General features: G+C 36.8%; 1 protein-coding gene across 3 annotated transcripts in view; it reads right to left on the bottom strand.

The window, feature by feature from the left end:
* The window catches only part of TENT2 (terminal nucleotidyltransferase 2), a 44,761-nt gene extending 29,823 nt beyond the window's left edge, over positions 1 to 14,938 (bottom strand). For 2 of the 3 annotated variants that reach the window (XM_054651663.2, XM_054651666.2), the window contains exons 1-9: positions 14,768 to 14,938; positions 13,023 to 13,214; positions 12,283 to 12,408; positions 10,774 to 11,029; positions 9,701 to 9,815; positions 9,488 to 9,579; positions 8,644 to 8,710; positions 3,494 to 3,563; positions 881 to 957 (exon numbers count right to left, since the gene is read on the bottom strand). In XM_054651663.2, coding sequence (XP_054507638.1) covers positions 881 to 957; positions 3,494 to 3,563; positions 8,644 to 8,710; positions 9,488 to 9,579; positions 9,701 to 9,815; positions 10,774 to 11,029; positions 12,283 to 12,408; positions 13,023 to 13,177 — 958 coding nt within the window. In that variant the 5' untranslated portion in view covers positions 13,178 to 13,214; positions 14,768 to 14,938. The remainder of the gene's footprint in view (positions 1 to 880; positions 958 to 3,493; positions 3,564 to 8,643; positions 8,711 to 9,487; positions 9,580 to 9,700; positions 9,816 to 10,773; positions 11,030 to 12,282; positions 12,409 to 13,022; positions 13,215 to 14,767) is intronic. The other variant, XM_054651662.2, reaches the window with a different exon arrangement.
* Positions 14,939 to 15,488: the final 550 nt, after the last annotated feature.

The following is a 15,488-nucleotide window of genomic DNA, read 5'->3' as shown; positions in this document are numbered from 1 at the left end:
GTACTTGGAAGCAAATCCTTTCCCAGTCATACACTTTCTTGAACATATGAAGAAATTACAGTTAACCAACTGATCCGGGACAAGTTGTAGACTCTCCTAGTAACATGAATATGGAACACAAACTAGTTTAACTGAAATATTAGTAAAAACTAGTGAAGGCAGCTTCTATTGGTAACTGCCTACCCTAAATAGAATGAAATTCCTTTATGCAAGAACTGAACAAGAGGGTAAAAGGAATAAATGCAAATGCCCTAGAAGAAAAAGGCTGAGGCACACTCCTTTATGTACTTATCTGACAAATGACATTGCAATGCTAAGAAAGAAACTCTTAGTTTACCACTAAGAGTGCTGTTGTTATTACCTTCCTTTCACAAGGCTGTTTCACAATCTCTCCCTAAAATGCAAACTCCTGAGCAGACACAAACCAATTTTGATTCGGGATTAGTATAAATACTGAAGCAGTACTTTGGATTTTCCAAGCAAAGACTCTGCAACAGCAAATAGACATAGCTGGCTATCAGCCATCCATACTGTCATTGGCTGTAAGGAAATAAAAGAAGCTGGAGATTATACCACTAGATAACCATTACTATCATGATCTTATTATCTGCAGAATACCTGAAGTAGCCCTTGTAGTAGATATATGGACCTGAATATGAAAAATCTTTTTTATCTTCTGAATATTATAATATTTAGTTAAAAACATACAGCTGTTTTCTCCATGTATTTAGAATGAGCAAGAAGAATTTAAAGCCACTTAATGTAGCTAAATAGGTAATTATATATATAGTAATTATTAAATTTTCATAGAATATCAATACTAAAATACAAACTCTAAAAGCAAAGGTTAAAGAAATAAGAAAATACAATAAAAACTTACTGAATGCATAGCTTCTCAGAAGGAATGTATTTCTTATCCCTATCACATTGTTTACATTCAAGTCGAAATCCACATTGCTATTAGGGAGACAAAAAAAATGAAGCATCATGGTATTTAATTTCTGCATGTTTACTACCTACTTTATGACAGATGTAGAGAAAAGTAATTTTAATATAAAACTCTAGAAACTTTCTTCAGAGTTTTAAATGCTGTGATTTAGTTTTGTTTATAGCACCTGAGCCACTTAAAGACTTGAACTCCTTTGTTATAAAAATGTTATTGTTGTTTTAAATGAAGAATACATGTAGATACAAATTTAGACTTTAGGACAACTTAGGATATCTTTCTTAATTTTTGCCAAATCTTTCTCCAACTACACTTGCAATACATTATTTATTACAGACAACTTTTGATACCAGGAAGGATTCTCTGGGGTATTAGTTTAGGATGAACTGAGAAAGAGAACTGGAAGAGGTCAGAAGGTAAGATCAAAGGCTTGTCAGGAAGCAGAACCAGCATTAGAATAATTTCCTGGGAAAGACTACCAAAAAAAATATGGTAAGTTTTTAAGTGCAGTTGATCTTCTCTTATTTTTACAGCACTATAAACCCCCAAGTTTAAAGGTTATAAAAGAGAACAAATACAAACTGAATGCTTTCTCATTCACTGAATCAAAGTAAGGGGAAACAGCCATTTTCACTTGTATACAAAATAAATATTTCAGTTATTGGTAACACATTAGAATGTTCATCTCCAGATACAGAGATAACACCCATCAAATTCAACCACCTTCCCCCAGCATCTGAAAAAAACTCCCAACAAAAAATCAGCTCTCACAGGAAGCTTGTAATGTTTAGTTTCAATTTTGGCAAAGACAGGCCTAGTGCCCTAGGTACAGGATATCCAGTCAATTTTTCAAGACCTCTGTGAAAAAATGCATGCATATGCATTTTTTGTACATCTTAGCCTACAAAAGACAAGAGACCACTAAAAGACTAGAAAGAGACAAATGCTTAAATAAAAAGACAAAACATGGTGGTGACAGGTTATGTAAGAGTAAGATAACTGTAAAGACAGAAAATAAAACAAAAATTAACTACAACCAAAAAAATCCCAACCCAAAACGATGACATTCACCACCACTCCTCTTCCACAAAAGCAATGTGGAAGATGGAAAATCAGATGGCGAACAATACTGCTGTTTACTCTGCAAAAATATAATGTGCTGCTTCTAGTCTGAGAAGATCACACTTTGATTTAGTGGGAAATAAAGAGTTCTTTAAATCCTATCTGTAAGGTATACAATTATCATGACTTATTTTTTGAAATCACTGCTTACAAAAAGACTTCAGTCTTCTCACACAATCACTTCTATCTGTTCCACACTAAAGGTTTCTTTTTAAAAAAGTTTATTTTCTTAATTTAAATTGGGGAAAAAATATTCTTGCTATAATCCCATAACTCATTGAATATTTGGACCAGGAATGTATAATTTCATTTATATACGAAGACTAGCATTGCTATATGTAGGTAATCCAAATAACCCAAATTTTAGCTTGACAAGTATCATCCTTCCAGGAAGCATGAAAGAAAAAACCTTCTGTACTGTTAGAAGAGAAAGTAAAAAACATTCAAATTTTTAAAAGAAGGTAGGCAATTATACTCAAGTAAATATGGGACTGGGTGTAAATGAAGAAAAAAGTGTAAAGTGAAAACTCCAACAAGTGTGTATAATCTCAGATGAAACAAAAGCTTCAACTGGTGATAGAGTTTAGTTCAAATTATAAACATGAAAGATTTAGTTTTATCAGGGTAGGAACCTAGCCATGATAAAGTTATACCATGATAAAAACATGTTGTGATATGCTTTCATAGGGAGAGGCCAGAGAAGTATGCTTATTTGTTTTTAAAAGACAGAGACAGGCTTACAAAATTTTAGAACTGTACAGACAGGTTAAGAGAGCTACATTACAGTTTTTCAAAGTCCAATTTACAAAGAAGGATCAAACTATGTTACTATAGGAAACTGATAAATATCAGTGTTACAAAACTAAGCCAATGAACATTACTCAGACTATCAACATATTTCAGTGTTTGCATGACTTTTTCCTGTCAGATACTTTTATCACACACAATAAGAAAGACATCATTATCTGTCCTAGTGCAATGCACTAAATTATTCTCATGTCTTCATAATGAATATACAATGAATACAACAAAATATCACCACAAACTAGTTTGTTTCAGTGTTGTTTGTATAGCTCAATAGTTATGTCTGCACAGCAAGCAAAATTATATTTCACAACAGTTTTCTTCCTACCACTGTTTTTCTGTCAAACCATTTGTTAACTTGGAGTCCACTATGTACAAATAACCCACCAGAAATAATTCACATCACAGGAACTAAATAGTATCTCAACCATAAGAGGTGATTCAGACCATCAAGGCAATAAGCTGACTGCCACTGCATGCTAGCTCTACAAACTTGTGATAACAACTACAGCACCACACAAATAAACATACAAAATGGTGGGACTCCTTGTAAGGGCAGTACACATATAGAATGCTTTCCCATATCAAAGTCTAAAAGATTAGGCTGAACAGAATACTTGCCTGACTTTATCCCTGAATTTCACTATTGGCACTTTTGCTCTGATCAGCTGAGGTCGCTCAATGTAGCTTGCTGAAAGGGAGGAAAATATGCAATTAAGTTTCATGCAAGATGCAGATCTTAATAAAAGATCCTGTAATAGAATCTAATTGACTGATTTATAGCAAATAGCAGCTTATTAAATTTAGCAGGGTTGTACAAAACTAAGTAACCTTTAGCAACTGTAGCAAAAAAACAACCTATGAAAGCAGGTGGAACACCCCCCACACTAAACATTAGAGAAGAAGTAGAACATTAAAGACTGAGGGAAATATATTCCAGAAATTTTAACATAAGGAATGCAGTACTACAATGCTTTCATGGAACAGTACTTGTAATACAAATCCTGAATTGCTATAATTAAGGTACAAAAATAAAGGAGGAGAAATATATCTAACCAGGATGGGCTAATGATAGGCTCAAAATTTGTTTTGAAAACTGTTCATTTGAATTATAAACTACATACCAGGAAGTGCTACTGAAAACATGATAATGCTTTCTATCAAAGATGGGGTAAGCTTTATCTGCCTTATGTTTTAATAGTGATAGGACATGCAATAAATCCACACTGATGATGATTATCAGATGATTACCTACACAGTATGCTACCAAATGCACCCTCCACACGCAGCTCCCCAAAGCTGTTGCATCAGCCATACTGTTGTGAATTCCCTAGATTTCATTATACTTCAGCCTATATTCAGTAGCTTCCCATAATCCTGAATGAATACTGTGACCAAGAAAGCAACAAAGAAGAAAGAAAGGTAGGAGCCTGGAAGTTGTATGGTATTAATTTGGTCAAAAGGTGTGATTTTAGTAGTTACTTCTGTTGCCAAATCTAGGACCACTTGAATTTGTCCATATCCAACATCATATATTTTCCCATTGTTTTTATAAATTAACCTCAGATTAGCATAAATAAGCATGCACAGTACAAGTAATACAGACTAAAAATAATCTTGAATAAAATGATTTTTTCTTTCCCTCCAGAAAAAGCAACAAGGTACTTCTATCAGCTGAACATCCAGCATAATCTCCCTTGCTTTTGCATGATAAATTCAGATTTGGTGGAACAAAATCTGTGCAATACTTAATTAAAACAAACCTTTTTTTGAGATTTTCTGAAATTGTCTTGTGGCTATGCATGTTCAGACAGATTTGACCTGAGGCAATCTTTTATCTGGATTTTAATGCATCAGACAAGCCTATGCAACACACAGACTCGCACTCAGAATAAAACACAATCTTACTACTTTACTGATGTTAAAGAAAGAATCTTAAATGAACAAATTCAATTCATGCTCACTGTCTGCTAAATTAACACAAGCATCCCCTCTTTCTAGCTGCACCTTCCGACACATCCAGGCATCTGTCCTCCAGCAGAATATTTTTAAAGCGAGAGTCTAAAGCATGCAGAGCTCTCTGCCTCCTCTCTTTTCACTAACAAATTTATGACAAAGATTCCCAATGCACTAACACATGGTAGGCAATGGTAGACGTCTATCTGTATACCACAGCAATTCAACTTTCCTCACTTTGACCCTTACCAATGCTCTTCAGAGGTTAACTGAACTCATTCAAGGGATAATCCACTTCCAAACACATCCTTGTCTGCAAATGCCTCCCTACACTTGATGGATGCTTGTGTCAAATTAGCTGGCTAAAAAAAAAAGATACATCCCAAAACATAATCCCAATCTGTTTCACAGGGCGGTAGAAAGCAAGGAAGAAGACAGAAGAGGTAAGAAGAAGCTAGAAGCAGCAACTTCCTGCTGGTATCCTCTTTCTTGGCTCAGACCAATGATGCTGTCAGCAGAATCTATATTGTACCTTACACATATATACAGGGGAAGTAACAGTCACAAATACAGGGTGTGGAATTCTTGAGGGTGGAGTAAGAGCCTTAGTAAACTGACTATGTGATCACGAAAGCTGTGACCAGAGACGCTACACTAAAATACATGAAAAGAAATCTGTACAGCTGCTCCACAGTTTTAGGCATGTCTATGGAAAGGTCATGAACACCACTTCAGCTCAGCAAAAAAGAATCTAAGTGGCTTCAAAGAAGACTAAGCATTGCTTCATATACAACTTAATCATGCAGAATTTCAGACTGAAGAGCTTAATTCCCTCTCTTCTTTTACATAATGAAAGATTAAGCAATTGTACAGAATATTAATCCCAAACATGGCATATGCCAAAAAGATCTTTGACATCCTGTGCACAAAGCCTGCTCTTATTGATTTGGTTATACTACAGAAGGAGAAACACAGAAGTCTGAATCCACATTCATGAAGAATCTAGGAAGGTACAACCCACCACAGGACGAAGCAACTGCTGATTTTTTGGAATTCACTCAATGATCTGCACAGCCCTTCAAAGTCATTCAACTGAGTTCAAACTCCTTTGCTTGCCCCAGCTGTTACACATTTCCCACTAGACCACCATTAGGCAGATTCTACTCTGATACCCTAGTCTCAATGCTACTGTACCTCTTTGTAAATCTAAGGAAAAATGAGCTCTTGGCTATTTATGCAGATAGTAAATATTTGTCAACCTAATACTATTATGGTATTCTTCAAATGAATCCCACATAGATGAATCTGAAGTGGGGAATCAGTCTGACATCAACTCTCAGTGGTTTAGATATACACAAAAACAATGAATAAAATATCAGAAGCTTTTTCCCACTTTTCTCTGTTATTAGACTATTCAAAAACAGAAGACATTTTATTTCAATTGGTATTCTAGATACAGAATGACAACACAGAAAAGCCTCTGCTATAAGACTTAGAATCTGATGGACTAAAACTCCTTGCTCAGGAGTTTTAGTCCATCAGATGCCCTCAGACTTGTTACCTTTTACAAACCTGCAACAAGTTAGAGTTTATACAAATTTTGAATCCACTTCCCAAACCGCCTAATCTAATAATCACATTCAACTCCATATGAAGGATAAAAGACATGACACTCAAAGTTTTGAAAACAAAACAAACTGTGAAAGGGACTGATCTAATTTACACTTGGAATGCTTCTTCATTTATCCATCATAGAATTAAGATGAAATAACCACAGAACCACACTTTTACTGTCCTTATGTTGGAATGCACAGGAACACTGCAGACAGCAAGAACAAAGAAGGAAATGTTGCAAGAGGCACAGATAGAAAAAATTTCTCCCAAGTTTCTGAACCAAAGTGATTTGGAAAAAGGTTAAAGATCTAAAACTTTACCTATGCCAGCCTCCTTATTTCTTTTTGTCCTTTAACTCTTCCAAAAAAACAGAGCAAGAACTTATTCTAAATAGCATCTTATATCTTCTCCCTGTTGTTGTTTCTCTTACATCTTGGCACACACTTTTCTAGCTTTCATGTTTGGCCCACACTATGTTTATTTCCATTCTCTCCTGTGAAGCAATAGTAAGTTTTATGAGTGCTCACACACTTGTTTAAGAACATGCTGCAGTCTCTCTTCTACAGAAGAAAGAAAGAAATACTTAACTAATATTGCCAGAGAGGTATTACCTTAAAATTATAGGATAGTATCATGTATGCTAACAGCAAAAATTTGAAAATAATTACCAGCAGCTTCATACATTTTAGGTAGACAGGCTCTCCTTGATTTATAGTAAGCACTACTGAGAACAACTAAAACTTCAGTGTGTTACCAACACTATTCTCATATTAAATCCAAACCACAGCACTGCATCAGATACTAAGAAGAAATTAACTATCTCACCTGAAACCAGGACACCTCCTGTTCAGAACTACTTAACCTTGGCATAACTCAGCTATAGATTGTAAATTAGCTAAATCTAGGTGTAAAGACCCATGTGCCAAAGCCTTTTGGTTTTGAACATTTTTAACCAACCTTTGTCTATTAGTTCTAGTCACATAATGTCCACACACAGACACAGGACGGACTGCTACAAATAGGAATTAATGCCACAGTGATGTTAAGATTCTGAAGAGATGATGTAAGAGGACTACATACCACAACTAAGGGAGCCTGACAGGAGTGGTAATCTCAGCAGTGCTTTGTCCTGTCTTACCTTCCATAGAATATTTTGATTAAATCAGGCTGACTTGCACTTGCAAGGTATCAGAAAATTACAAAATCAAAAATGGGCAAAAGCACAAATCACTTGGGGATCACTTGCACATGGCTATCATACCTTTCCAATACAGGTAAACAAACCTGATTTTGTCTAAGCCTTTGTTACAGAACAAGAGCTCTTGAGAAAGACTGCTCATTTAGAAGCTTCTTGAACCCTGAAAACACACCTACGTTATCACTGTGCTATCAGAAAGCACTGCACCACAGACAGAGAGAGCTGCACCACAGACAAACCCAGATTAATTTTCAGACTTACGCAAATGTCAATAATCTGTAGTAATAAGCATTAAATATCAGATGCCTACCCAGCAATAGATGTATCAAGTCTTTCTTCCATGTGAGCTGTTAAAATCTGTGCATGCATGCTTGCCAATGAAGAAATTTTGAAGTCTGCATTTAAACTTATGGTTTGTTCATTTTAGCACTGCAGGACTGTTCAAAACATCACTATAAGGACTAGCATCAAAGAATATACCACAAGTCTGGGAAGCAGGGTGATAAAGTCATTGATACCAGTAAATGTAAGAGTATTTTATAATTCAAAGGAAGATATAAAAGCCTCTTTGAAGTAGAAGGCTTTCACATTTAAGTCAAGATCTACCCATGTGAATTCTTAATCTGAAGAGAGTCTAAACAATAAGCTAAAGAAACTATGAATTGATATGTTTTATCTGTATGTACTGGTACTGTCAACATTTATTACTTTCTTCATTAGGCACATAAGTTAATTACTTCTCAAAAGAAAAAAATCAATTCTACAGAGTCTACTGTGAGTGACATCTTATTTTACAAATTCTTAAGAGTATTTTTCCCAGGAAGACACTGCAATCTAAGATATTACTAAGAGTTCACTAAGAGAGGTTTCCCAAAAAGAACCTAGATTAGAACCTAGACAAGATGCAATTACATACATTAACAAGATGCAATTACAACTGAGCATCAACACTTCTTCCAGAACTGCCAATAATCTTACTACCTCGCTTTAGATGGTAACTTACAAAGTTTAGTACAGAAGAGTTTTTGGACTAAGCTGAGTATACGTCTTGCTTCAGTCTTCTGATTCACCTGAAAGTGGTATTAAAATTAATGAAAAATTTTGGTATCTCTCATTTAAATATTCAAAGTAAGCATGCTTTGGTTTTAAAATGAAATTTGTTCTCAGAATAATACATGAACAAGTACACCAACACATTCTACAGCCTACAGACACATTTATCACAGTAAATGCCAGACAGAACAATCCATACTCAATATGCAAAGTGATTAACAGACATCCAAAATCACAGACCTAGATGAAAACCTAGCCCCATTTACACAAAAATGCCCTCTTTTTCCCTTTAAATTATGCTTAAATTCTTTCAAGATTATGGTCTATTTAAATTTCTTTCAGATATCCTTTCTGTTTACCTAATTTCTACTCATAACATTTTTTCTCACTAAAAATGTTTAAGATACTAAATACATTTTTATGCCTGATCACTAAAATTGGTACCTATGACTCTAAACAATAAGAAACTTTACTTATTAGAAGTTGTTTCTGCACCTAAAAGAGTTCTCTAAACAGTTTTCTTCATCATTCTAGGCATCTGCTTCCCTTTTGCTCTATTTTTGCACTTATGAATTGAAGGTAAAGCTTTAAAAAATAAGTTTTGTTAGGTTGATAGGGTTTAATTCTTATCTGCACATTAATGGGCTCAAAGTTTGTGGCTATTATGAGTGCAAAACTATGTTATTAAATCAAAAAGATTTTACCATTTTTTTATGATTTCGGGATCCAGCCTTTTAACAGCACATACATAAAACCAGACTTTGTTTTAACTACGTATGTTTTAAATTACTTACTGGCTCTTCTTTAATCACCAGGCACAAATCACCATCACTAGTACGAGTGCCAAATCCATTCAGTGAGGACCCAACCAAAAAAAGTCTGCTCTCTGTAATAGAAGAGTAACAAAAAATAAACATGATGTGACATATTACAGTTTGAGAGGAAGGAAGAATCACAAACTTGAAGAATATGCAAACTGATATAAAGTAATTAGATTCAAAACGTACGTGGAAAAATTAGCTGAATTTCTCTCTGGAGTTCTGTTCTGCAAAGCTCTTTTCTGTCCAAATCAATGGCCTGTTGTCGACATGCTTGAAATAACTCCAAAACCTGTTTACTTAACTGGACACACACATACAAAAAGTAAAGACACAGCAAAGTGAACATTCTTTCTTGTCACAGATGCAATTACATGAAACACAAAGGGTTGGGTTTTTTTAATGCAAAACCCAGCACCATTACACATGATCAACTCCACTGTCTAGAGTTTTACTGCACTTAAATTCATAATTAATAATTCCTTTTAAAAATTTCTGCTAAGTTTTTAAATTTAAATTTGTTCCATTTGTTATAAAATGGCAAATCAGAGAAAATAATTTCTGCATCATCAGTATATGCAGTATTTCAGGGAATAAGTAGTGAATGACCAGAGACATCTCCTGCTGACTTTAATGTCAACAGTTTGCCTACCAGTAATAGGGAGAAAAATATCATTAAAAAAAACTGATTTAAATTAGCTTTCTTTTTTATCCCATATAAACTAATTAAGAAGTCAGATCTTTGTTGGAAGGAGTACTGACTGTTTTCCCTTCCCGCACTGTTACATTCTATAATCAACAGGCATATTTACACTAAAAAACCCAAAACCCTTCTGTCATGTGTATGCAGAACAAGAAACAGTTCTCAATTCCATTCCATTCTCTTCTATATTCCAGAACAGCTATGACAGTAACTTTTATGCTTTCTTGAAAAGAGGGAGCAAACATCTTTACAGGCCAAATACTGCATCTATTCAGAATGGGCTTCTCTCATATTACTACAGTGGGGTTTTACAAGGAAACAATACCCTGACTTCCCCTGCCACCACAAAAATGCTTCAAACCCAAGCAAAGACAAGGAGGTGATACAGAACAACAGTGGCAGCTACACTTATTGACACTCCTTCTAATGGCAGCTTACCAATAGATAGCCCATGATACTGTCAAAAACACTGGTAGAAATGTTTGTGGTCTCCTACAGTACCTCTAGATTCTGCATACTCAAAAGGCAGAAGTAAAGCACAGGCACAGAAAGCCATTACCTCGTCCTTGGCAACAGGGAGCCTGGTTTCTGTAGGATCTGGAAACAAAGTATCTTGCAAAGGAGGGACCCATCCAATTAAGGCTGGTGAGCCACTCGCATGCACCCCTGGAGACTGAACTGAAACTGATGCTGGGAAGGAGCGTCTATGTTCTTTTGGCAAAGGCACTGCTTGGTTAACTACAGCTGTATCAGAATCATGTGAATGAATCCGCTGCCGTTTGGCGTCATCTGGAAGACTCTGTTGACTTTGTCTCCTAGAGAGAGACACTGTGTAATTCCTCTAGTTCACAAGCTCTAACTTACGATTAAAAGACAGTTTCTACAAAGTTCAAATACTAACACTTAATGACATAACTACTTCACTAAGCCCAAGTATGCTACAGAACATGTGTGCCCATCCTAGGTACTTTGTGAAACAAACCTGGAATGGGAAAAGAGAACATAAAATCGCAGAAATAAAGCTACCCGAGAACTGGATTGATGCAATTCTTTAAGGCAAGTGTCTGCACTTAACCAACTGAAACCCAAATGACAAGTTTGTTTAAGCTGACTACAAATCTCCCAACATAGATAGCTTGTCACAGAATACACTGCTCAAGAGGAAAAAATGCATGGAGCATAAAACCAGGAGCTTCCTTAGTCCATGAGATAATTACATAGTCAGCTATAACTTAACAGCTTATATTTGACTGTGCTTATTTTTTCATGTTAGATTTGGTAGCGAAATAGCATTCAGGAGATAGTACTGAAGACACACTACAGAGAACCTCCTTCCAATCAGCTGATTCCCACAATTACTAGAAACATGTATCGACCAGTATATCTGAACTAATAAAGAGAACTGGCTTTTTCTAAAGCATTAAAAGATAATTAAACCCTACATTTATATAAAATTTCCCTTTCTGTGGTAACTAAAATAACAAATGTAAATTCAAGTAATGTAATGTAAATTCAAGTTAATTAAAAAAAAACTACAAAAACTAGTTTTCCATAAAATTCTCTTTAAAAAAAAGAATTTACACATGCTTGAATTTTATACCTTGTATTTGAAAAATAATATATCATGTAGTTAAGAAAATTAGGGAAAACATGTAATGCGTTATCAGGAAAACACGACAATTCCCATAAAACATTGAGGGTGCACTCTTATTTTTAACTTGACAAATTAACAATAAAAGAACATTTGCTGACACACACCAGCTTAAAGTCAAACCCACACAGACCACAATTCACTGCAGTATTACAATAAATCACTTAAATCACCTCTGCAAGGCTACAGATGCTGGAAGAGAAAACTAGGTATAGGAAGTCATTTCTGAGTACTAAGATTCTCAAAAAGGTACAATGCTTTAAAGAGCCAATACATGGCCTGTTTCCATCAAAAAGAAAAAAGTACTCAGTACTGCAATTTCTAACATAACTCAAACTGCCTAAGAAATTGATATCAGACGAGCTTCACAATGAGTACATTACAACCAATATTGGTCACATACGTAAAAGAACTTACTTTCTTCCTTGAAATGACGTCAGGGCATCTGGCGTAGACACTGGACTGACACTTCTGTAAGTCACTGGTTGCAGTGTAACAGTTGGAGTAGTTTCAACATTCCCACTCAAAAGAGCTCTAGAAAGACTACAGTCCAAAACAGTCATTCATAGATAACCAAGATACTTTTTATGGATTGGTAGTTTTTGTTAACTGAATATTAAATTCTACAAGTCCTATCACTTGGGTATTTTTAGAAGGAATATATCTTTCTTTTCTATTCAACATGAAGATATATTTCAGTTTATAACATTTCATTAAAAACAGAAAATGTTCATTCTTGGCAGCATATGTGTAAGAAGGGGTTAGCAAACAAATTCACTTAAGGAACTTTTAAATTCAAAAGCCTAAACAACACTACAGTATCTTCAAATATTAACCCAAGAATAAACATTTCCTCCCCTTCTCATCTCCTCCCTGCTCTCCTTAATAAACAAATATGATCGAACATCTTTAAAACTGAGCTGTGGATTAACAACTCTAATCAGCACCATTACATCTCATGCATTATGCATCGCAGGCAAGCATATAGATTTGCAGGTCCATAAGAGAAATTATACAGCTCTTTTTTATATGCATGACATCTTAAAAGTTTTGTGAAGTTCAGGGCAGTTCAATGTTATAAACAGTGAACACTATCCTTCATAAGGAGAAATATTTCTTTCAGACCAACCCCTGCTACCAAACCTTACTGTACTTACACTGCACTGCGAAGATGAAATGGAGGAACAACAATTTGCTGGTGAGAAAGAAGAGTAGGAGGCATATTTAAAGGAAGTTTAGTGAAGAAAGTACTCTGTTGTTGATATTTTGGAGGAAAGGGTGGACGACCCAAGTTGGAAGAATTTGGGAACATGCTCCTTTCTACTTGAAGTGAACATGTATTCTTTTATCTAAAAAAAAAAAAAAAAAAGAAGAAAAGAAATTGAAAGCAAGCAAAAAAGCAAAAAGAAATACCTGTTACCTTTTAAGCTCTTGGTTTAAAAATTCAAGTAAGCTAGAATATACTTCCAGGAACTGCTGAAGAGAATGGTGATCACAGGATTTCTGTCATTATAAGACACTAAACAAAAATGCTGCACACTCTCAAGTTTCATAATTATTGCTTACTTTATTTATGTTTAAAAGTGAATTTTTATATGACCCCCTCAATTTTTAGTTTAATTAAAAAAAAATAAAATTACACGTCACAAGATGTAACAGTTTTCATCTCAGGGAAAAGTACCATGCAACTGTGGAATTTGTTTCATATTTGAAACAGGTTCATAATATACGGAAAGAAATCCTTGAGTACATTATAAGAGCATGAAGATTCAGCTAATCATGAACTACAAGTTATGTCATGAAGTTTAGTACTTTTTCACAACACGACAAGTAAAAAAGCAGACAAATGATAACATCAATTGCAACAAATCTAATCATGCTTTATCATACATATGTAGTACTATTTTACTGAACAGACTCTGTCATAGAAGAAGATAGGTTTACTATCTTTTCAACTCAAAATTGATTCTGGCACAACTTCCCAGACAATTCTGACTGCCACTGTGGACAGCATTAGGACAAAGCATAAGAAAATTAATAATGAGGAGTTTATATGGTTGTGTTTGGCTTTGCTCCTTACTTCCTGCGATAACAATCCACACTAGTGAATAGTAAAAACCTGCACTAGCTCTTAGAGAAAGCTATTAGAGTTGCTCCTTTTTTTTTTTCCTCATTTGATGGGGCGGGTGAAGGGAAGCAGTATGCATTATGGAAGTTACTATTTGGATGTTCACTTTCAGTTCTGCTGAAGAAATGACATCATGTTGCATAACAAGTAAGTCACTTGACATTTAGTCTGGATGAGTATCTGCTGTCCAAACCTTTCTATTTCTAGCAGACAGAACAATTATTAACATGCCCCATTCCCCTCTAAGCAGACCAGGCACTCTCCACAGCACACCATAGAAATAAGCAGTTTAGGTATACAATTAGCTAGTCACAGAACGATGAACGAGAATTCAAGAGTTAGTCGCAGAAGAAACACATGTTCAGTTTCGCCTTTGAAGCTGTAAACACCAAGAAGACAAGCAATGGAGGAATTACCTTCCCCAACCCAAAACAATGCAGCAACACCGCTTTCTCACAACAGCGACAACGACCTTTACCGTGACCGTCAGCACGGGTTACCTCGCCAGGAATTGCCAGGCTCTCCTGAACAAGCTTCACAACTTGCAGTCCAGGTACCTTTGTCCCTTTGGGCAGTGTTTCCAAACAAGCAGCTATTTCCCACAGAGCCACATGAGTGAACCGTGCAGGCAAGTCCGTGCGCACGGAAACCCGCCAGCCCCCAGCCCCCATGCCGGGAGAGGCGTCCGGGCCCGCCGCCACCCCTGGGGCCAGAGCCCGGCACCCCGACGCCGCTCCCTGCCGCGTCCCCGCGGAACCCCCACAGGACACTCACGTAGGGCCTGAGCGGAGGCAGGCGGGGCGGGCCTGCGGGTATCACTGCGCGGGGCGAGCAGCGGAGAGCAGTTCCCACAGCTGAGCACTGTCCCGTCCCCCGGATGCAGAGACACCGCAGGAAGGGGCCGGCACGCGGCAGGAAGGGCCGGGATGCGGCAGGAAGCGCTGGGATGCGGCAGGAAGCGCTCTCTCCGTCAGTTCCTGCGCCACTTCGCGGCCTCCTCCCGGCGTGCACGCCCCCTAGCGGCGCGGCGGGACGCATGCGCGGGTCGGCTCCGTGAGGGCTCGGTGGGAGGCGACGGCGGGAGTTGGAGCGCTCCGCCGGCACCCAGTCCGGCCGGGCCTGAGAGAGACACCACGGTGCAGCTGGTTTGCTTTCTACAATTACTGGCGGACTGTTACTGAGCTACTGTTCAGAAGCGTGTCCAAACTATTATATTTGGCTAAATACTAGGATTTGGGCAACATGGATTATAGGCATGCTAGGATTAATCTGGAGTCACAAACATATTGAAATGCTTGCTCCCTGAAGAATGTCAGAAGCAAAATGATAGAATCATAGAAACATCAATGTTGGAAGAGACTTTTAAGATACATGCAGTCCATCAACCTTCCATCCAGCACTACCAACTAATCCCTAAACTACTAAACTATCACCCATCACCAGATCCAAACACCTCAAGAACATCTCAAGGTGACTCAATTACATCCTTAGGCAA

The sequence above is a fragment of the Agelaius phoeniceus genome, chromosome Z, assembly GCF_051311805.1.
Source record: "Agelaius phoeniceus isolate bAgePho1 chromosome Z, bAgePho1.hap1, whole genome shotgun sequence".
In the NCBI taxonomy this organism is placed as follows: Eukaryota; Metazoa; Chordata; class Aves; order Passeriformes; family Icteridae; genus Agelaius; species Agelaius phoeniceus.
Note: the sequence above shows the minus strand (reverse complement) of the source record. Positions and strands in the feature narration are given on the sequence as shown.